Source organism: Hordeum vulgare, chromosome 4H (assembly GCF_904849725.1).
Source record: "Hordeum vulgare subsp. vulgare chromosome 4H, MorexV3_pseudomolecules_assembly, whole genome shotgun sequence".
Lineage (NCBI taxonomy): Eukaryota > Viridiplantae > Streptophyta > Magnoliopsida > Poales > Poaceae > Hordeum > Hordeum vulgare.
In genome coordinates this window covers 195583121-195605707 of record NC_058521.1, presented here as the reverse complement: position 1 = coordinate 195605707, position 22587 = coordinate 195583121, and the positions used below count along the sequence as shown (strand labels likewise).

Below are 22587 nucleotides of genomic sequence, written 5' to 3'. Positions count from 1 at the left end.
CTCAGCACTAGTGGACACATAGGAGTCGGCCTCAGGTTTCTTCTCACGAGCGGCTTCGGGTTTCTTCTGGACGCTAGCGGAGACGTCGGAGGCGGCCTCGGCTATCTTCTCCGCGCTGGCGGAGATGGCTTTGGGTTTCTTCTCGACACTGGCGGAGACGTAGGAGTCGGCCTGGGGTTTCTTCTCAACGCTGGCGGGGACGTCGGAGGTGTCTTCGGGTTTCTTCTCAACGCTGGCGGAGACGTAAGAGTCACCATCGGATTTCTTCTCGGTGCTAGCGGAGACGTCGGAGGCGGCTTCGGGTTTCTTCTCGGCGCTGGCAGAGACGGAGTCGGCCTTAGGTTTCTTCTCAGCACTGACGGAGACGTCAGAGGCGGCTTTGGGTTTATTCTCGACGCTGACAGCACTAGCAGAGATGTAGGAGTCTGCCTCAGGTTTCTTCTCAGTGTTGGTGGAGACATCGGGGGGCGCGCTTCAGATTTCTTCACTCCACCGCCATAATCAAGATCATCAGCAACAGCGAGGGGGCTGGTGGAGGCGACCACGAGGGAGAGAAGAAGTAGAGCGAGCTGGACCCTCATGGTGTGGTGTGGCGGTGCGATGAAATGTCTGCTGGAGGTCGGCAGGTATTTGAACGACAAGCGAGGGAGGAAACGAGAGGTGATGCTGGTCTTGTGCATTTTCCCTCGGACAGTAGCCGCTAATCTCATCCTGTAAAATTACGAGCCTTGCCGTGAAGAAAGGAGCCAAAAGAGAAGGCGGAAACTTTACAACCTGTCTTTGCTAAATAATAAGGGCCCTTTTTTAACATCTTTTCTGGGAAAACAATGTGCGGTTTTCCAAAAATAAGTAGCATGCATGCAATTTTCTTTTTCATTTCTTGAGACACACAGTTTTCTCAATAAAGAGGGCAGGCTTGGCGCAGTGGTGAAGTACACCCCACTTGTGCCAACGGTCCTGGTTCGAACCAACCTCTCTGCATTGCACTGTAGCAGACATAAGACTAAGTTCCTATAATCCCTCTCCAGACCCCACCTTGTATGGGAGCTTCTATGCACTAGATCTGTCCTTTACAGTTTTCTCAATAAAATGTGGGTCCAGACCCGAGCTGTGAACCATAACACACGTAGGGGGCAAACAATGTGTTGCCACTTACCACTAGACGCAAATCAGATTACTGGTCTAACAACTCAGACATGTTGCAAAAATTACTTTCATGCATCTAGCAAAATTACCATGTTCTATAGCCGTGCTTGCAGCAAGTTCTTCACAATGGAAGATTGGGATGTTGCAGACTACAGAAACTCTAGATCTTCCTCCTGCTGCTCCAGAACAACTGTGGCAAGTGCCCGTCGATACGCTGCTGATCTAGCGTTCCTGACAAGAACACAGATCTCCTGACCCAGCATACTCTCATCACTCCATTGCTCTTGTCGCAAGACCGCCAGAAGCCTTGCATCGCAGAACGCAACTGCCGCGCCATCCTTCCCAGTGCTGCCATAATTAAAGTAGATGCAGACTTAGTATTCATTGGACAGGATAGCGTAACACTGACATGTTACAGTTGACAAGGAGAGCAAGTGTTAACCTTCCATGTACGAAACCAGTCATGACAAAGCCTATCGGCCATCTCAACGCCTTCCATGTGGTGTCCTCTTTGGGACATTCAAGGTCACTGGTGCCAGGACCCACACGTGAAAAATAAGCACTGATATGGGACTGCGGGAGCTGGACTTCCCATTTTTCTAGACATTCTTCCTCATCCTCCTCTGATCTGTAACAATCACGAAAATGGATGACACTTTTCTTAAACAGATTCGTTCACCGCTTCCTTCCTATAAATGAAAGCAGTGGGGTACAGAACTAAATGTTTTCGACTAAAAGAAGAGTGGCAAATGGATTTCATCAAAACAAAACCACACTCTACTAAATAAAAAGAACGGCAGCATGAATGTTACAAAGCATGACTTCAGTATATGTAAACCAGAATTTTCTTGCCTACAAGAAGAATTTAATGTAGCTCCGATGTCCAAGCCTCCATCAGCAAATATAAAGCTTACAGATATGTACCTGGTTTTCCAAGCTGTAAGATCTGATGAAAATGGGGCGCAAACTACAGCACCCTCTTCAAAGGAACCTTCCTTGAACGCTCGGATCAGGACCCTTACAAGGCATAATCCATTTACAGGAGATGCTATCTTAACAGTGCCACCAGAAGCCGATTTGGGTTCGTCAATACCGATTTTCATCTCAGATGAAGAACTCAAAGACATCATATCAAGTTCTTTCACATAATGTCTCAACATTTGAAAGGTTCTTGGCACAAATAGTTGGAATGATGCAACGACATTTGTCGGTGATGAGCAAGAATCTCCAGAGTTGGAGTTTAATGAGAAACACCCAGGTAACACCGCATCAGAAGGCTTTAAGTCATCTGCTTCAAGACATCTCACCATGCCCTCTTTATTTAAACTAGCCATGATACAATGCCATGGAGGTAAAGGAACTCTTGGAGGTCTCTTGGCAGCAGGACGGTACTCAGCTGCGTTATCAAAAACAGCAGCCTCTTCTGTCATAAATGATGAATATGCTTTGCTGTCTGGGTAATCATAAGGGAAGCATGGTATCTTTAACTGCAAAAAGGATAGCCAGTGTGTTAATATTGAAGATATTTCCAAATGAGCAATGGAAGCGGAATGACCACTGCTCATTGTTCAGCATCCTCCTTAATGCAACATATTTGACTGTATTTTGAATGACCCATATACTGAATAGTAACAGATGTCAATGCTTAACATAGAAGTATAAGCAGTGGTGAAGCCACGCTATACCTGTGTGGTCAAATGACTACATAGGAATTTAGCAAGTTTAAATGACTACACGGAGATGGCTCCGCTCCCACCCCCGCTCCGCTCCCACCCCTCCCTAGCCTAGGTTAGCCCACCCCTACCACGCCGCCGTCGATTCCCGCCGGCAGCGCTCCTCCAAGCCCCACCCCACCTCCATGGCGTCTCCCAGCGCCTCCCCTTCTCGCTCCGGCGACCGCGTCTCCTACGGCGAGCGCCGATGGGGCGAGTCTGATGGGGAGTCCTCCTCAACACGCCGGCGGCCCCGCTGCGCCTTGCTGCCGCCGAGCCGGCGGCGCCCGGCCCCGCGGCGGACACGGCGACTGCTGTGGGCAAGCTCCCCGCCAAGGCCCGCCTGGGACCCTGCTCCGAGGTGCACCGCGTCGGACGCGAGGTCGTTGTGGACGTGGACGGGTTCCAACACCCCCGGCGCAAGCACCACCGCCGGCCTCGTCGTACGCCTGCGCCGAGCCCTCCGCGCCCGCGCAGTCCCTCCCCGGAGGAGGTTGCCGGCCTGTGCTTCCGCTGCCTAGACCGCTGCCACAGGGTGCGGGACTGCACCAATAATGTCAGGTGCCGGCGGTGCCTCATCTCCGGCCACGTTTCCCGCTACTGCGAGACCCACCTGTGCGCCAGCCCTGCGCCTCAACCCGCCGCCGCGCCGCGTGCTGCACCCGCACGCCAGGCTACAGCCCCACCCCCTCCGGCCCCAACTCCGGCAGCGCCGATGGCCGCTGGCCCTGTGCCAGCGCACATCATCATGGCTCGCTCCGTCGAGATGGAGGAGGCGGAGGTGGTGCTGTCCCGCGCCCTGGTGGCCACCATCACGGGCACCAGGCCGCGCGTGACCCCGGAGGACGTCGCCGGCGAGATGTACCGCTCGTTCCAGCTCGAGGAGGGGGACTTCACGGTCCACTCCCACTACCCCGAGGATTTCCTCACCATCTTCGGCTCCCAGCATTCCATGGACCGACTCCGCGGCGACCACTTCGTGCGAGGACTGCACTTCACCCTCACGCTTCGTCCCTGGAGCAAGCTCGCCCATGCCGGTGCGGCGCGTTCGAGTACCGCGTTGAGCTCGAGCTCCGCGGTATTCCCGCCCATGCCTGGCACCTCGCAACGGCGGAGCATATCCTCGGACCCAGCGTGTGGATCGAGCGCCTCCACCCACGCACAGCGTTCTCGCGCCGACCTCGGCGTGTTCCACCTCTCTGGCCGCACCCATGACCCCAGCCACATTCGCCGCTCCGGCGAGCTCGAGATTGTTGAGCTCATCCCTTCCGGCTCCACCTCCGTCGCGCCCTCCGTCCGCACGCTCATCTACCCCTTCACCGTCGCGCTCGCCCGCTCCGAGGTGGACAGAGCGGTGGCCCGTAGCGCGGGGGGTGGCGCAAACCCTGGCGACGGCAACGGAGGGGCTGGAACCGGCAACGACCCGGCCACTGGCCCAGGGCCTGGCCGCGCCCGCCGCCGCGCCCGCAAGCGCCGCCGCACCGATGCGCCGCTGGCCGGCCGTGCAGATGGCATGGCAATCGACTCCCTCGGCTGGCACACGGAAGGCCGTGCGCTTCGAGCTGATGGGGTGGCCGTCTCCAACTGGCCCTCTGCTCGCTCTGCAGCGCCGCCGTCCGTACGCTACGCGGGGAAGAAGATGGAGGGCTGGCCCGGTCAGCGTGGCAGGGCCCAGCACCCTCGTCGCTTTGCCAAAAGGGGAAAGCAGATCTGGCAGCGAAAGGGGGCACCCCCTGTGGCCGCTCCTGCGAAAGCTGGCGTGCCAACAGCGGCCTGCCCGACAGGATCAAAGGCACCGCCTGCTGGAGAACGCCCATTGGCCCCGAACCCACCCACGACTGCGGCCCGGACCAACGACGGTTCAAAACGAATGTCGCCTAGCGCGGGGTCGAGCGGATCCACTGGGCCCAGCAACGCTGCGACCAACCAGTGCGCGCCTCGGGATCAGGAGGACCCCTCTCCCTGCAGCGAGGTACCAGACACCCAGCCAGCGAGGCCCATCCGCGCCCCTGGCATTGATCCTGTGTCGGGACAAAGCGGCAATTCGCCTAGGTCACGCCCTGCTGCTGGTTTGGAGTCTTCTGCAGACTGGCCCACACGCAGCCTGGCGCGGGAGGACGAGACTAACAATGCCTCTACCGCCACACCGGCCGGTACTGGCCCCGACGCAGACGGCCCATGCGAAGGCCCCAACGCAGCAAGCCAATGTGCAGGCCCAACTCCCAAACCACCGCTGGGGCCCCTTGCGCTACTGGGCCAGGAGCCCAGCTTTGTGGCCGAGACGCCATGCACGCCGCAGCTGATCGACGACGAGTCCACGCCTGCGTCGGCTACCCCAACGCCTGGCAGGTTCGCTTCGCCTCCTGTCACGATGCGTCGCACAGGAGTGCGGAAGACGAGGCCTCGCGCGCTCACGCTGGGGGAGTTCCTCACGACCGCCACCAAGCACCTGAACGTTGCTCTCCCCGCGCCCGAGAGACGCCCACGACATCGCCCATTGAACTTCTCCCCCACCCAGCGCCGCGGCAGATCAGCCACCAAAGCTGCACAGTCAGCCGCTCCTCCGACCGCGGAGAGAAGGGCGCAGGTCCAAGTGCTACGCACACTCGGCATCATCGGGATAAACCAGAAGATCACGCAGGCCGAGATGCGTGCCTATGATGGGGTCTTCGCCACACCCATCCCCTTGACCGTGCTCGCAGCCATCGCTGCTTTGGTGTACCGGGAGATTCCATCTAGCCTCGAGGAAGCGTCGAGCCCCTCTGACCCCATCGTCGCCACTGTCGCGACTTAGCCCTATCGCACCGCAAGGCCCGTCGATCTCGTGTCTATGGATCACGGCCTTCAGATAGTTGTGGCAAATGTGCGAGGCATGAATGCGCGTGCGCAGGTCGAGCATTAGGTTGCTCCTTGGCACAACAAATGCATCGGTTGTATGTCTGCAAGAAACAAAGATGGCATTGATTTGCTCGTCGACCGTCCTCGAGCCGTTGGGATCAGAGTTCGACGATTACACGTACTTGCCCGCCGATGGGTCGAGAGGAGGCATCCTCCTAGCGTGGAAAAGCAAAGTTGTGTCCATCACGGACCCTTTGTTCACCACAAACGCCGTCTCCGCCAAGCTCTCCACCGAGACAGGGACCCCATGGTGGATCACCGTGGTATACGGACCACAGGACGACGCGGCAAAAATCGCGTTCATGCAGGAGCTCCGTGATGTGCGTGCAGACTGCACCGGCCCATGGATGGTGTGTGGGGATTTTAACCTCATATACAAAGACGAGGACAAGAAAAATGGGAATCTAGACCGGCGCATGATGGGCCGTTTCCGCCGCCTCATAAACGACCTGGCGCTCAAGGAGATCTACCTAAACGGGCGGCGCTATACCTGGTCTAGCGGGCAGTCACCGCCCACCCTGGTCCACTTGGACCGTGTGCTTAGAATGCCACCTACGCTGCCTCGCGTCCGTTATATCGGACCACAGCCCGCTGCTCCTGGATTGCTCGCCACTGCCAAAAGGACGCCCACGGTACCATTTTGAAGATTTCTGGCTACGCCTCGACGGATTCCAGGAAACTGTGCAAGCTGCGTGGCACTCTGTCCACGACGACGACCCATTCCAGCGCCTTGCGCTTCGCCTCCAAGCCACTGCGCGCAGCCTGACTAGCTGGAGTGCGCGCTCTGTCGGGAATGTGAAACACAAACTTGCGATAGCCAGGGAGTTGTGCCTGCGCTTCAACGGTGCGCAAGAGACACCCGGATCCTCACCCCCAGCGAGCAATGGCTGCACAAGCAGCTGAGGCTGGTCCACCTCGGCCTGGCCTCCCTTGAGCGCTCCATCGCACGCCAACGGTCGCGCATCCCCATGCTCCAGGACGGAGACGCGAACACCTCGTTCTTCCACCGGCAATGCACCTACCGCCGGCAGAAGAACAGAATCCACACCCTAAACGTTCATGATCGGATCATTACGGACCAGACGGATATAGTGGAGGCGGCCTTCGAGCACTTTGACGCGCTGCTGGGCACGCCGATGGAGCGCGACTGCGCGCTAGACCTTGAGCAGCTCATCGAGCCTCGCGACCTGCTCGACCTCGACGCGCCCTTTGGGGCCGACGAGATCTGGAGCACCGTGAAGCGACTGCCGGCGGCCCGGATGGATTCACCGCTGAGTTCATCTGTGCCTGCTGGGATATTGTCCAGCAGGACTACGTCGCCGTGTTCCAGCAGCTCTACGAGATGCGAGGGCGTGGGTTTAGCCAGCTCAACCAGGCCCTCCTCACGCTGATACCGAAGCGACCTGACGCAAGCCGCCTGGGCGACTATCGCCCAATAAGCTTGATACACCTTGTGGCGAAAATCTTTGCCAAGGTTCTGTCCTTGCGCCTAGCGCCGAAGCTGAATGACCTGGTGAGCCGCAACCAGAACGCGTTCATCCCCGGCCGCAGCCTCCACGACAACTTTGTCCTCGTGAGGCAATCAGCCCGGATGCTGCACCAGCTGGGAGCGCCACGCGTGCTGCTCAAACTCGACCTAGCGCGCGCCTTCGACTCCATCGCATGGCCCTTCTTGTTCGAGGTGCTGCGCCGGTTTGGGTTCGGAGACAGATTCCTTGAGTGGCTAGCAATCTTGCTATCCTCGTCAAGCACTAGGGTGCTCATCAACGGGGAACCTAGCCCTCCCATATGGCACCGGCGCGGGCTTCACCAAGGTGACCCGCTATCGCCGCAGCTGTTCGTCCTCGCCGTCGACGTGCTGGGCAGGCTGGTCAAACGCGTTGTCGATCTTGGTATCCTACAACAGCTGCATCCACGTCGCGCCATCCCAGCGATGTCCCTCTACGCGGACGACGTAATGCTATTCTGCCACCCCGTGTGCAGCGACATTACTGCAGTCAAGGAGATGTTGCTACTGTTTGGGCGAGTGTCAGGACTGCACGTCAACTTTGGTAAGAGCTCCGAGCTCCGCAACACTCTTACGCTGCAACCAAGAGGAGGCTGAACCGATCGTTCTTCACCTGGGATGCCCAATTGTGGAACTGCCCATCACATATCTCGGCATCCCGCTCACGGTGCGACGACCCACCGCGGCGCAGCTGCAACCTGTCGTGAGCCGGACTGCCGATGCCTTGCCGGCCTGGAAGGCGCACCTCACAAACCGCGCCGGCCGCCTCGCGTTGGTAAAGTTAGTCCTCGTCGCGATCCCCCATCCACCAGCTCCTTGTGCTCGCCCCGCCCAAACGAATCATCAAGCAGCTCGAGAAGATACAGAGAGGATTCCTATGGGCCGGAAGAGCCGAAGCTAAGGGAGGGCATTGCCATGTCAATTGGCGACGCGTATGCCGGCCTATCTCCCTTGGAGGCTTAGGCGTACGCGACCTTGAGCGTGCTGGGCTTGCATTAAGGCTGAGATGGCTATGGTTCTCCCAAACAGGCATAGATCGCGCATGGGCTGGGCTCGACCTTCAATTCTCAGCCACCGAGCGTGAGCTGTTTTTTGCCTCCACGACCATGGAGCTGGGAAACGGGCAGACGGCCCTATTCTGGGAGGATCGCTGGGCGATCAATCAGCGAGATCGCGCCGCTGGTATATGCCTGCTGCCCCAAGCGACGACGGAAGCAGAGGATGGTGGCACAAGGCCAACATGGAAATAGCTGGACCCGCGACATCCAGGGCGTGTTTGGCATACACGAGATGGGGCAGTTTCTCCAGCTCTGGCAGATGATTGCGGACACCATCCTCACCGAGGAGCCCGACCGCCTGATATGGAAATGGACTACCACAGGCACATACTCAGCACGGTCTGCCTACCTCGCCACGTTCCATGGATCAGTAACCTGCCCTGCTTGGAAGATGATATGGAAGGCATGGACGCCGCCAAAGGTTAGGTTCTTCCTCTGGCTTGCGCAGCAGGACAGATGTTGGATCTGGACTGCAGACCGACTCGCCCGGCGCGGCCTGCAGCACCATCCACGATGCCTTCTATGCGACCAGGCCTTCGAGACCATCCACCACATCATCATCGAATGCCCATTCACCCAACAGATTTGGCACGAGGTCCTCGCGTGGTTTCGATTGCCAATAGGATGCCCCAACCAAGAGGACTCGCTGCTGGACTGGTGGAACCGCGCGCGACACAACACCCCCCACCCACAGAGAAAAGGGCTGGCATCCATCACCCTGCTCCTACCCTGGATGGTATGGAAGCACCGCAACGATTGCGTTTTTGACAGGGCACAACCCTCAATTGCTGCACTACTGTCAAATATCAAAGAGGAGGCTACCTTATGGGCAAGGGCTGGAGCCAAAGGGCTTCGGGTTATCCTACCGCAGACATGGGATGTACACTAAGTAGCATTAGAATGCTTGTATCCTGCCTCCTAGGAGGACTGTAACAAACTCTATCTTTCCAATATAATGAAACGCAAAGGTCCTTTGCGCTTTCTCGAAAAAAAATGACTACACAAGCCACTGTTAGGAATAAGCAACTTGTATTCCCATGAGGCCATAGGCCGATATATATACATTTACAGGTTATGGACTATATGCAGGAAAACCCCTTATATATTGGGATAAATACAAAAGGGTACATGAGTTGTATTATAACTCTAACACCCCCCCTCAAACTCATGGTGGATGAACAACACTGAGTTTGGAGAGATAAAAACCATGTTGTGCTCTAGTCTGAGCCTTCGTCAGGAAATCCGCCAACTGTAACTCGGAGGGCACATACTGAAGAGCAACAACCTGATCCTGCACAGCAGCGCGCACATAGAAAGCATCAAGACCAATATGCTTGGTGAGCTCATGCTTCACAGGATCGCGCGCAATGCTAATAGCTCCTGTACTATCAGATAAGAGCAGAGTCGGTGTAGTGACAGAAACACCGAAATCCTGAAGTAACCACCGTAACCAAGTCACCTCTGCCGTCAAAAGAGCCATCGCTCGCAACTCAGCCTCTGCACTCGAACGGGAAACTGCAATCTGTTTCTTCGTCTTCCAGGCAATGAGAGAACCACCAAGAAAAACACAGTAAGCAGAAAGTGAACGGCGATCGGAAGGATCACTAGCCCACGTAGCATCCGAATAGGCCTGAAGCTGTAAAGAACTGGAGCGAGGAAAGAATAAACGGTGAGAGATTGTGCCCCGAAGATATCGGAGAACACGGAGGAGATGACTATAGTGAACCGATGTGGGAGTAGAGACAAACTGACTCAGAATATGAACCGGATAAGAAATATCCGGACGAGTGACAGCTAGATAAACAAGACTTCTTATCCGGACGAGTGACAGCTAGATAAACAAGACTGCCAACAAGATGACGATAGCGCGTCGGGTCAGGCAGGGGATCACCATCAGTAGCAGAGAGGTGAACATTGAGCTCCATAGGAGTCTCAATAATGCGCTCATCAGTAAGAGCAGCACGAGCAAGAAGATCCTGGATATACTTTTCCTGGGATATAAAAAAGCCATCAGAGGTAGAAGAGACTTCAATCCCAAGAAAGTAGCGAAGAGGTCCAAGATCAGACATAAGGAACTGCTCACTAAGACGAGCCTTGACAAAGGCAATATACTCAGGGTCATCCCCAGTGATGACCATGTCATCAACATAAAGAAGAAGAAGAGTCCGACCACGAGGAGAAAGGTGAATAAACAATGCTGGATCATGAACACTGGGTGAAAAACCAGCGGCAGTCACCACAGAGGCAAAACGCTCAAACCAGGCTCGGGGGGCTTGCTTAAGGCCATAGAGAGAGCGACGAAGACGGCATACCATGCCATCAGGAACAGAATACCCAGGTGGAGGCTGCATGTACACCTCCTCACGCAGCTCACCATTAAGAAAAGCATTCTTAACATCAAGCTGAGAGATAGACCAGTGGCGTGTAGAGGCCACGGCAAGAAGTGTACGAACGGTGGTCATATGAGCCACAGGAGCAAAAGTCTCGTCATAATCACGACCATGCTCCTGCTGAAAACCACGAGCCACAAGACGAGCTTTGTGACGCTCAAGAGAACCATCGGAGCGAGTCTTTACCTTGTAGACCCACTTACAAGTGATGGGACGGACTCCAGGAGGAAGGGAAACAAGATCCCACGTACCTGTGCGTTCAAGAGCAGCAATCTCCTCAGCCATCGCAAACTGCCATTCAGGATGAACAACAGCCTGATGATAAGTAGTCGGCTCAAGAACAGCAGCTCCAGCAGTGGAAAATCCTAAGCGATCAACAGGCGGACGAGGACGAGAACGCAAGCCATAAGTAGGCTGAGACGAGGATGACGGCACATCCAGAGAGGCATCCACAGAACGTGAACGACGAGTGTAACACTGAGGAAAAGATGGAACAATGGAAGGAGGAATCGCTAAAGTAGAATCGGAGAGTGGCGACGAAGAAGTCACCGGAGATGAAGGTGTAGAATCCGGTGACATGCTAGACGAGGAGACCGTGGAAGATGGTGGCGACAAATCGACTGGAGGTGGAGAAGCAGAGGGAGCGGAATGAGTAGGCAAAGGCTCGACGAGTGTGATGGGTGTGTCAGGAAAAGTGAGAAAAGAGATATCCTCCACTGAAAAAGTCGAGGAAGATGGGCGTGGGTAGAAAGGACGAGACTCATCAAAAGTCACATCCCGAGAGATACGTATCCGACGACCGATAGGATCCCAACAACGATAGCCCTTATGCTCATCACTATAGCCTAAGAAGACACACTCAACAGACTGAGCGGTCAGTTTGGTGCGTTCGCGGGGGGCAAGAAGAACATAGCAAACACAACCAAACAAGCGAAGCGTCGAATAATCGGGAGGCCGATCAAAAAGACGCTCGAAGGGAACACCACCCTGTAGAGCAGCGGAAGGCTGGAAATTGATGAGATAGGTGGAGGTGGAGACGGCCTCAGCCCAAAAATGAGGCGGGAGAGAGGCAGCAATCATCAATGCACGAGCCGTCTCAAGAAGATGACGATGCTTGCGCTCAGCCACGCCATTCTGAGCATGAGCACCAGGACAAGAGAATTGAGAGAGAGTCCCTTGTTCAGCAAGAACACCACGCAACATCTTAGAGATATACTCGCCAGCGGAGTCAGCACGAAACACACGAATGGGAGAAGAGAACTGAGTATGAACCATGGCAGCAAAACGCTTATAAATGGACAACACCTCACTACGAGAAGTCATGAAATAAAGCCATGTGTAACGAGAGAAGTCATCGATGAAAATAATATAGTATTTATGACCCCCTTTCGAAGCGAAGGGAGCCGGACCCCATACATCAGAATGGACTAAATCAAAAGGACCCTTAGACACTGACTCACTATGTGGATATGGTAACTGAATCTGCTTGCCAAGACGACAACCCTGACACTCTAAGGAGGCATCTCCTGAGACAGACCCCAGAAGACCTCGACGAACTAACGACGACAAACGAGAACCACACAGATGACCAAGTCGATGATGCCACTGCTGGAAAGAACCAGTAGCCGAGGCGACCAAAGCGGAAGAACTGGCGATAGAATGGGCAGCGGAAGGAACATGAAGCCAGTCCAACTCCCAAAGACCCTCAGAATCACGGCGGCGAGGACCAGCCCCAACCAGAGTGTGCGTGCGACGGTCCTGGACAGAACAAGAGTCAAGATCAAGGATGACACGACAACCAGAATCAGCAAGTTGACCAGGGGAAAACAAATTCATGGTAAGTCGAGGAACATGAGCAACATTGGGAACAGAATAAGGAGTGGTAAGAGTGCCTCTACTAACGACAGGAAGGGGAGTACCATCAGCAGTGAGGACATGAACAGGAGAATCAAGCGAACGAAGAGAGGACAGAGTGGAAGAATTAGAAGTCATATGAAAGGAAGCTCCAGAGTCCAGAACCCATGGGGATGTACCTGACTGTGTAGAAGGTGGTTGCTCAGTGCGGGAAGCCTCAGTCACAGAACCAGCAGTACCCGTTGAGGAAGAACCTGAAGCAGCGAGCAGACGCTTAAGTCTCAGAATATCCTGCTCAGTGAAAGCGATGGCTGAAGTTGTCGAGGTAGGTGACGAAGTCGCTGTAGATGATGTCCGCGCCTTGCGCAAGTGTTTCTTCTTCGTGTAGCAGTGGGACTCAATGTGACCATCATTGTTGCAGTAGTTACAATGTGGACGGGGGCGACCTGAGCCGCCAGAAGGAGTGGGCAGGAGCGGCGGAGCAGTCGAGCGAGAAGGGGTCGGTGCAGCAGGTGGCGTAGAAAAAGTCCGAGCAGCGAGCACCGAGGGAACCTCCAGCAAACCAGCACCACGTAAGCGAGTCTCCTCAGCACGAATCTCAGAAAGCGCCTCCATGAGAGAAATACGGCCACGAGCAAACAACTGAGCACGCCGGGGCTCAAACTCCTTACGGAGCCGAGACAGGAACTCGTAGACGCGATGAAACTCCAAGTCGGCCTGAACAGCCTGGCAACAGGGGCAAGTACGACAACCAGCACTGCAGAGAGAATCAAGCTGGCGCCAGATAGCAGAACTCTGTGCATAGAAGTCATCAACAGTAGAGTCACCCTGATGAAGAGCATGCTCCTGACGGACCACAGAGAGGTATAAGGCATCACCAGAGGGCTCATAGCGCTGACGAAGGCGGGTCCACATCTCAAAGACAGTAGGAAGGCCCAGAAACTCAGAAGCAAACTGAGGCAGAACACTAGCAGTGAGAACAGCGGCAGCACAAGCATCATCATCAAGCCACTGGGTGTAAACGGACAGAGCATCACGATACACCTGAAGAGCCTCCTCATAAGCCAAGACCTTCTCATCATAAGCACTCACAGCGGCCTCATCAGCAAGCTGAGTCGTATCCTTTGCGGCCTGAGAAGCATCCGCAGGTAGAGCCGGTGGGATCGGCGGGGTGGGAGCCACGGGAGGAACCGGACATGGCGGACAAGAGACCTCGCCGGAAAGAAAACCCCATAGGCGGATGCCACGCATGTGAATGCGCATGAAGCCAATGAACTCGGTGTAGTTAGTGCCATCAAAGATCACTGGACAACGAGGAACAGCAACGTAGCCGGATGCAGCAGACATTTTTTTTTTTGAGATGCGATCTGGTGCGGATGGAGTCGAGGGCCAGGGGCGGCGCGATCTGAGGAGCCGCGTCCACTGGTGGAAACCGCCTGGGCTGATGGGACGCGGGCGCCGCTGCTGATGGAGATGGGACGCGGGCGCCTCTGCTGATGGAAAGCAGCGTCCGCGGGCTCAAGGGAACCGCCTCTGCTGGTGGAAACCGCCTCTGCCGATGCCGATGGGAACGCGGCGCGGGAGGGCCTCGATCTGACGAGGAGCTGGCGACTGGTGGTGGTGGAGAGGCCTCGATCTGCTACGGGGGTCGCGGCGGCTGGTGGGAATCGCGTCGGTGGAGAGGCCTCGATCTGCTACGGGGGTCGCGACGGCTGGTGGGAATCGCGTCCGCTGGAGAGGAAGCCGCGTCCGCGGGCTGGCGGGAACCGCGTCCGCGTCTGGTGGAGAGGCCTCGATCTGGAGCCGCCTTGACGCGGGAACGAGGCGAGCAGGACGAGGGCCGGTGCGACGAGGTGCGGGACGAGACGAATTTGGGAAAGATTAGATCGGGAAGAGCACGAGTTGCGCGTGCAAAAAGAACCTAGGCTCTAATACCATGTTAGGAATAAGCAACTTGTATTCCCATGAGGCCATAGGCCGATATATATACATGTACAGGTTATGGACTATATGCAGGAAAACCCCTTATATATTGGGATAAATACAAAAGGGTACATGAGTTGTATTATAACTCTAACAGCCACGTGATATCACAGGCTCTCTATCCTGGCACCGCCACTGAGTATAAGGAAGCTAATTCAGCAATGGCAATAAAAGTTATAAGAACCTCGTATTACACATACAATACCTTTGATGCAATCCACCGTCTCTCTCTTAAGCCAATCGCATGTGCACCATGAGATACTAGAAAGAGCCAAAAGGGCTTTACCCAGCTCAAAGGCACAATAATGGACCACCTGTACATTCATTGAACGTCAAACAGCAATTAGCTCAAAGAGAAAACATGAAGCAATAAAAAAAATTCAAATAAAGAGTGTGACATGCTGATGTAATATAAATAGCAAAACCCTACAATAAGAACATTAAACAAATGAATCAAAATGCTGGGTTTAGCAAAGGATACCAACCTTTCTTTAGCATGTTTCAGAAGAATAACAGGGCAGGATCGACTGAAGCAATCATTCGCTTGAGTTGCTTGTACTTGGTCATTTTCAGAATCTAGGCAGAAAAAATTTATACGTCTGTGGTGCTTTTTCATACAAAGGATCTCCTCTGCCACTGGGGCATTTATCTTACAGTCAGAATCCCACATTTCTCTACAGTCAGAAAGGAGCAAATCATGCCTTCCAGAGTGCATTTGCATCGATGAGAATATGGGTCTCTCCTCGGATGGTGCCTCATCAACATTTGGAACCAGGTCTCCCTCCTCCAAGAGTTTGTTGTCCTGATTCTTAACTGTTTCCAAAGGAGAATCTGTCACCTCAGATGAAACCTCCCTGGGGTCATGAACTTGCATGGACAGTATAGCACCCGGCTGAAGAATCTCAGCATGATCGATCAAAGATGCTTCCAAATGATGAGTGCCAGTAGAGATATCCAGAGAACGATCAAATGGTTTAGACATATCACTTGTATCAAGTACCCTGTTGATCATACTCGAATAACTCTTGTTAGAAAAATGTACGTTATAGTATGCCTAGACATAATTATTCTGAATGCAAAAAAGAGAAAGAAATAACTTACTTACTAACTGGGTGCAATATACTCTTAAGAGATTGCATAGCCTTGCATCCCATGACTTCCAATCTTGCAATTTTCCCCTCTAGTGAACAACAGTTGACCAGAACACCAGAATCTTGCATCTGCAATGTGAGGCAACATACTGAATGGTGGTAAGAGAGTACGGACGATGTCACTACACGGAAGAAATTTATTTTTATAATTGTTATGAAGTAAGCCCTGAGTTGCATAAGATAAATTAAGCAAATCAAGAGCAGATAGGTTTGTCCTTTCAGATAATAAGAATTAAATGTTGGACATTCAACTCTTTAGATATAAGGAAAATGGACAGGTTTCCTTCAAGTTAACTGAATGTGGTAGGTAAGATAAACAAAACAAATAGGATAAACAAAGAGCACAGAAAGAAAAGCGAGCATTCTGATTCTACAGAAACAGAGGAAGCACCTGCTTGTCACATGCAATTCTTATTGCATCCAGCCCTTCACCCAGCATAGCAGGATGAATCCATATCCATAATTGGCGCTGTGATGAACTGCAGCTTCCTTGACTAAATCTAGTATCAGAATTGGACAAATCTGCTTCTTTGGCCTCCAATTTGCTACTCCCTATTGAGAGTGGCCGCCACATGTATGTCACTGGCCCAACAACATGAGAGTGGGGACACCCAGCACGCCAAAGCTGGAAAGACCAATTAAGCCACAGTTGTCATTCCAAACACTGTTCTACCTACACTGTCTGTGGTAAATATGCAAATACCATAGCGTTTTCAATGCAAACACCTTGCATAACTTTATCTTGTAGGTGCTTTAAATCAGGTGCTTTATCTGCGGGAGATGGACAAATAACCATTCCCAGAATGGTTAATAGGGAATCCTACAAAAGTTAGCCAGCAACAAGATTAGTTTGTTAAACTATTACAAATGTCAGTCAGTATTCGGCAATGATGACAGTCAAGATATAAAGCACAGGCTAGCAACAGAAGAAGGAATTTCCACCTCTGGACCGTTTAGTTGAATCGGAATGAAGTAGCTAGCATCATGAACAATTGTTCCATTTTTCAACCACTTGAGAACTGCCCTTGAACCCCTCCCGCTGCAAGATGGGATGCTGACCTTGTTACTCATTTAAATCCACATATATGATCTTAGTGTTCGTAAAATATAATCAATCATGAACAATTTGCGAAGCTCAATCATGAATAATTTGTGAAGTTAGTCAACTGGATGTAAGATTAATTTCAGGAACACCGACAACTTGTACAGCCTATTACATTCTATTCCACATAATAATGGAACTGGTACGTAATGATTTGCACACAAGCTTTGCCTTTTGTCACTCAGAAGAGCTAGCAATCTACATCATTTTGCTATACAAAAACGCTGTTTTAGAAAAGGAAGTTACTCCAAAGGATCCAAAATAAGAAGCAAGCTACAGTGGAATGATGAGAATTGCCTTCCATTATGAATCAACAGTACCAATTTGAGCGCGCCGACCAAAGAAATTAACATTTCAACGTAGAAAACTCTATCGCATCTCCTCTCTCGCCGCGGTTTGAGTAGAGGAACACAAAAGGAAGAGCTCGTTTGGCACTCACCTCCCGTGGGAGCCAATGGGCAAGACGAAACCCCACCGCCTTGCCATGGCGAACCTCTTTGCATGCCACAGGTGGGTGCGCAGCCGCCGCGCGCCATCACCGGCGACTGAGAACCCCTCTGCGGGGTTGCCAGCAAGCTCTCGCCGGCGCCTCACCCTCCTTGACTGACGCGCCGAGGGGTTACCCTCCTCGGGAGCCTGGCCCGCCGCGGCACCTCTGCTTGTGCGACGGCGCTTGGAGGGGAGGTGCCCCGTGGTGCGGCGGCGTGCGGTGCGGGGCTGCTGGAAGCGGCCGCTGACGAGAGCTGAGACGGCGCCGTGCAGGGACCGTAGTTCTCCGACGCGGTCAGACGAGAAGCGTCGAACTTCCAGCTGCCGCGGTGGCGGGGGCACCGCGCCGCCGCCAGCCATTACTCGAATGGAAGGGTTTGTGAGGGTTTAGGCCCTCTTCGGAACCTCTCCGTGATAGATCCCGTGGATCTTGTAGGCTAGATGAGTTCGGTTAGTAGCAGTAGTTTATTACTTATCCCGTGCTCGATGAGTTCAGTTAGTAGTAGTGGTTTATTATTTTATCCCGTGCTCGATGAGTTTCCTCCGGTGTCTATCGTCAAACGGTGACGACGGTGGGGAAGGAAAGAGATGTTGTAGCGGCGGCGGTGAGCTTTCCATCGCTTCAGCACTACCCTCTAGATCGGATTAGGGTTAGGAGTGGGTAACCAGTGACGGTGGCGAACCTCGTATCTTGTGTCATGGTCCCCACCTCCTCTATATAACACTGCGCGACAGGGGGCCATCAGCCTTGCTTGGGCTGGACGTCCCCGATCAGGGCGTGAGTCAAGGTTCCAATCCAACATTCTTTCCCTTGATCTCATCATATAATTTTAACTTTACTCGTTTCGTAACAGATCAATACATAGGACATGTTTCATCGTCACGGCTCAATTGTCGATAGAATCAGACAGCCACAACGTACCTCTCTATTTTGAAACAAATTCTTTAACCTTGGACCCTTTATTGTCCGGAAATTTTAGACTATACCATAAAACCCATGTCGATTGTGCGTTCTCCGAACACACTCGATGGTAAGCCTTTAATAAGCAGATCTGCAAACACTTGTCTGTTGCTTTTATGCTTCAAGCATTTCTTCATAATTTCGGACTTTCTCCTTTACAACACATAACTCTGCGTCAGTGTGTTTGGCATCAACACTTGACTCGTTGTCATAGGAGCGAAAAACTTAAAATGGTTATCGCTGTTGTCAACCATTATCAACTCTGGGTACAGGTCTCCTTAACCATTTTGCCTGTCCCTCAGCCTCATATCAAGTTATAACATATCTTTGCATCACATTGATAATAATTGTTTCATTCATTTGGAGATTTTCCACACAAAACTCCAAGTATGAAAGTTAGCGACAATTGTGGATTTCGCTATACATTTCACAAGTCCTGTCTTTGTACTCACAATCTTTTCAGAGCACTTATTTCTTCCAACATGAGGCCGATATCTTTGACTCCATTCCGTTGATCTATATATGGACTGGACATTGCCAAAACAACCCGGATATATACGTGATCTGTGTCAGGGTAATATATTGAGCTTCCAACAGCTGAAGCATATGGTACCATATCCGTTTTCAATCGTTTCTGATCAACTTTTGGAACACCATAGTTTCCAGTTCCATTACCCTTGACTATTAAAACAGGCAGGTTTTTTCGCATGCATACTTTAGAGATATTTCTTAGCATGTCCATGCGACATTCCTAATACCCTTTTTATTCTTTTCTTAGTGAATCTCGATACTTATAACGAGAGACACTGTACTGAGAATACTCTTTTGAATTTTGAGGACAAGAACTTCTTTTCTCTTCATGCAGTAGATTGACATCACCACTAGCAAGTAGGACGTCATCCACATGCACAGGAATTAGGAAACGAATTTCCCATTCTATAACTTTGAATGAATACAATTGTCCTCTCATTTTCTTTAACCCAAAACAACATCTGATTCTTGTAACTTCAAATGTCATTGTCTAGAGACTTGCTCTAGTCCATAAAAGACTTCTTGAAGCAGTATTCCTTGTGATCTTTACTTTCATCTGATGTTACTAGATCATGATGTCGATCATGATGTGCCACCAACACTCATTGTTATCTATTCATTCTCTTTGCACAAAATCTTTCGATTTAAGTCATGTTTTACACCTTTACATATTTCCTTTGGAGTCACATTTGCCTTGTAGACCCTTTATAAAGTCTATGTTAGTGAAATTCAAATGGTGGAATTTCACTAACATAGACTTCATAGTAATCAAAAGTATCTGATTTTCACATTCCTAGAGACCATCAAAATCTCAGGTACTGGCACTTCTTTCATATGGGGTTGTCGTTGCTCTGTCATTGCCAAGAGGCAATTAATTCTATAGTCGCCCATTTCCAAAAGGCAATAGGTTTTACAGGGACCTGTATCATAAGATCCCTTGTAGAGCTAACAACAGGTGTTGTATAGGTCATACAACATGCTCTCCCAGATTACTCCATCTTCACTAAAGAAATGACGTATCTTTAAACTTTATCATTTGGGTTTATTCTGTTAAAACTTTATTCTTTATGGCACTTTAAGCACCATTGTTGTATTCCTTAGTCTGCTTTCGGAACTATAAAAGATCCAAAAATACAACTGTTTCTTTTCTTTAGGGGTATCATAATGACGGTATTATAATGACTGTCGTACTCCCCTTGACAATCACATTCTTCATTAATGGATCACTTTAGATGCATAATGTGCATCACATCATCTAAAGTACAGGGGAGTCTTGAAATACAATGTATTTCACATGTCTTTCTCCCCCTAAAAATGTGGCAAGAACTTTTCTGCCACAATTTCGAAACCCATTCATAACTCTTGTGAATTGAGGAAACTTCGATTATCTAGTTCATTCATCTTATCACTTCATGCAAAATGAAGTTATATGTTAACTAGTATGGGAGTACTTTTCCCTCATTTCATTTCAGAAACTCAACAGAGTTCTTTATAATTGGCACTTTTGCAAGTCACGTATAATGCCCCAAGAGTGTATCTTTCCCCTTTTGGAACCTTGTCTATGTGGGTCCACCTTGTCATGATATGAGAGCTATCCTATGCATATGATTTCATGTGATGTCACTTTGTTTACTCTTCCTTTGCATGCATGCATGCCATATCATTTCATGTCCTCGTGTTATGTGTGAGGCCTTGTGATCTTATGTGTTTGTGTGATCCATGATGGTTGGTGATGTGATGTGTTAGCTTGTGTGGAGTATGCATGTGATAGTAGGAGAACATGTTGGTTTGCACTAGGGTTTGGAAAACTTCCCCCTCTCTATTTCATCTCAAGGTCAAGTTTCACTTGATCCTTTTCTGTTTTAAAAATACCCAAGGTTTAGCATATTTTGTGGTGGATTTGTAGATGTGAAGTTGTTGGTTTGATCCAAGTCTTAAAGGTGCAAATATTCACAAAACAGTTCAAACAATTCCTGTTTTGTAAATATTTAGTTGCTCCAAATATTCATTTTATAATTTATTCAAATAGGTCATAATTTATCATGACCAGGGGTGTGCTAGTTTTATTTTTAGCATTTATAGATTTATTTGTGCTTTATTTTCTTCTCTGGTCTTTTGGAAAAGCCCCACAAATTTATTTGCTTCTATCTTGAGCCACAGGTGGGCTCCCTCCCTCCTGCGTGGCCCATTTCCTCTCCCCCCGCGCGTAGCCCAGCAGCGCGTCCCTCTTCTCCTTCCTAACGCCGTTTCTCCCCGGTGCACACTTTCCGCCAAGCAACAGAGAGCGCGCGAGTCACCGTGAGGGCTCACGAACGTCGAGGCCCCCCATATAACCTCGGCGTGCGTGCCCATCCCTTAGAGTTCCTCCCTTCCCCATCTAGCGCCGCCATCATCTCCCTCCTTCTCTCCTTCCCCTTCAGGTAAGCTGTGCAGATCGAAAACGGAGAGAGGAGAGAAGTGGTCGCCGGCGTCTACGCCTGCTCCCGTCATCGTATGGCGCCGCCGCCATGTCCAGGGGCTCGGGGAAGCACCCCGCGCTCCATTCCCGCCGCCGCTGAGGTCGAGGAGCGACCTCACCGACGGGCAGGAGCTCGCCATCGACGGGCACCCGGTGTTCTTCGTCCTCTTCTTCGGTTCTGCACATCATCTCTTCTTCCCCTTCAGATCGACTCCAGGGCGCCCCTACTTCCCGATCGGTCCCTCTTCTTCCTTCCCCAAGGTGAGCTAGCCTCCTCCTTCCTTCCCCCTTGATGGGATCCGCGTAGATCGTTGCCATGGTCTCTGCCCTGAGAGTAGTTCGGCTTGTGGTCCAGTGCTTGTGTTGTGTTGTGGCTTGCTCGGTAGATGCAGAACAGATCAGAGGTGTTCCCTCGTAGTAGCAGCCCCGTAGTCGTAGTGGATCCCCCATCGGCGTAGCAGCGGCAGTAGAGGCGAGCGCTCCGGTGATGTTCCCTGTCTCTGGTAGGCATAACAGAGCAGAGCAGGGCATACTAGTAGGCTACCTAGTAATTCACCTCCTCTCTGTCAGAACCCGAAGCGTAGCGCAGTGGTAGGCCCGTGTGTGTGTTCTGACGAGGGCGTGGGTTCGAGTCCCAGCTTGCCCCCCCTTTTATTTTCCTTGCTTCGGCACTGTGGGCAGAGGATGGTTCACCTAGCAAAGCCTCTCTGTTCTGTCGAGCAATAGGCAGTAGCCCAGTGGTGTAATTGCACCGTTGTGGATCCACGGGTCTAGGGTTAGAACCCTCACCCCATTTCTTTTATTATTTTTTCTTTTCTTTTGTAATACTGTCTTGGTTGCATATGTATGTTGTATTTTTGCTGTAGCTACTTGAATGACATATGTGGCATTTGTTTATGCCCTCAACCACCATGTGTTGCAAGTTTTTGCTAGCTTGGTAATTGTTATTTGCATGTGAAGTGTGTGTATGTGAGCCTGATGTCATGCATGTGTGAGTGTGCAACATGTGTGATTTGCTTAGGCTAGTGATTTATGTGGGGTTGCTGATCATCCTCATGGTGGTGATCTTGTGCAAGTGTGTGTATGTGTGTGGATGGGTTTTCCCCCTCCCCACATACCTTGTGTGTGTGTAGATAGTTGATCATGTATGTGAGTGCGCGTGTGCTTATGTGTGTATATCTCACACATGTCATGGCAAGGTGTGCCATGATAAGCACATGTGCTTGTATGTGTAGGGCACAGAGGCTAGATGATGTATGTGTAGTTAGTGGAGTATTATTCTAGTATGTGTAGGTGTGTGGTGCTTGTGCTTGATGCATTGTGTGGGAATGGTGATGTGCTATGGCA

The 22587-nt window shown here is 51.6% G+C and overlaps 1 protein-coding gene across 1 annotated transcript; it reads right to left on the bottom strand.

Annotated features, from left to right (window-relative positions):
* Positions 1-835: 835 nt before the first annotated feature.
* LOC123448377 (ribonucleases P/MRP protein subunit POP1) lies at positions 836-17728 on the bottom strand. Its single transcript, XM_045125232.1, has 10 exons — positions 17241-17728; positions 16642-16738; positions 16403-16519; positions 16091-16324; positions 15650-15768; positions 15034-15549; positions 14754-14862; positions 2071-2633; positions 1589-1774; positions 836-1494 (listed from the first exon to the last, which is right to left on the bottom strand). Exons 1-10 carry the CDS (start codon positions 17648-17650, stop codon positions 1296-1298), a joined length of 2550 nt encoding a protein of 849 aa, XP_044981167.1. The 5' UTR covers positions 17651-17728; the 3' UTR covers positions 836-1295.
* Positions 17729-22587: the final 4859 nt, after the last annotated feature.

Bases quoted from the DNA above. Each gene is read 5' to 3' on its own strand.
- LOC123448377 (XM_045125232.1), bottom strand. From the start codon at position 17,650: ATGGCTGGCGGCGGCGCGGTGCCCCCGCCACCGCGGCAGCTGGAAGTT. The intron at 16,739-17,240 runs GTGAGTGCCAAA...CCCATCTTGCAG, and splicing joins CCCATTGGCTCCCACGGGAG to CGGGAGGGGTTCAAGGGCAG. The intron at 1,775-2,070 runs GTACATATCTGT...TGATTGTTACAG, and splicing joins CTTACAGCTTGGAAAACCAG to ATCAGAGGAGGATGAGGAAG.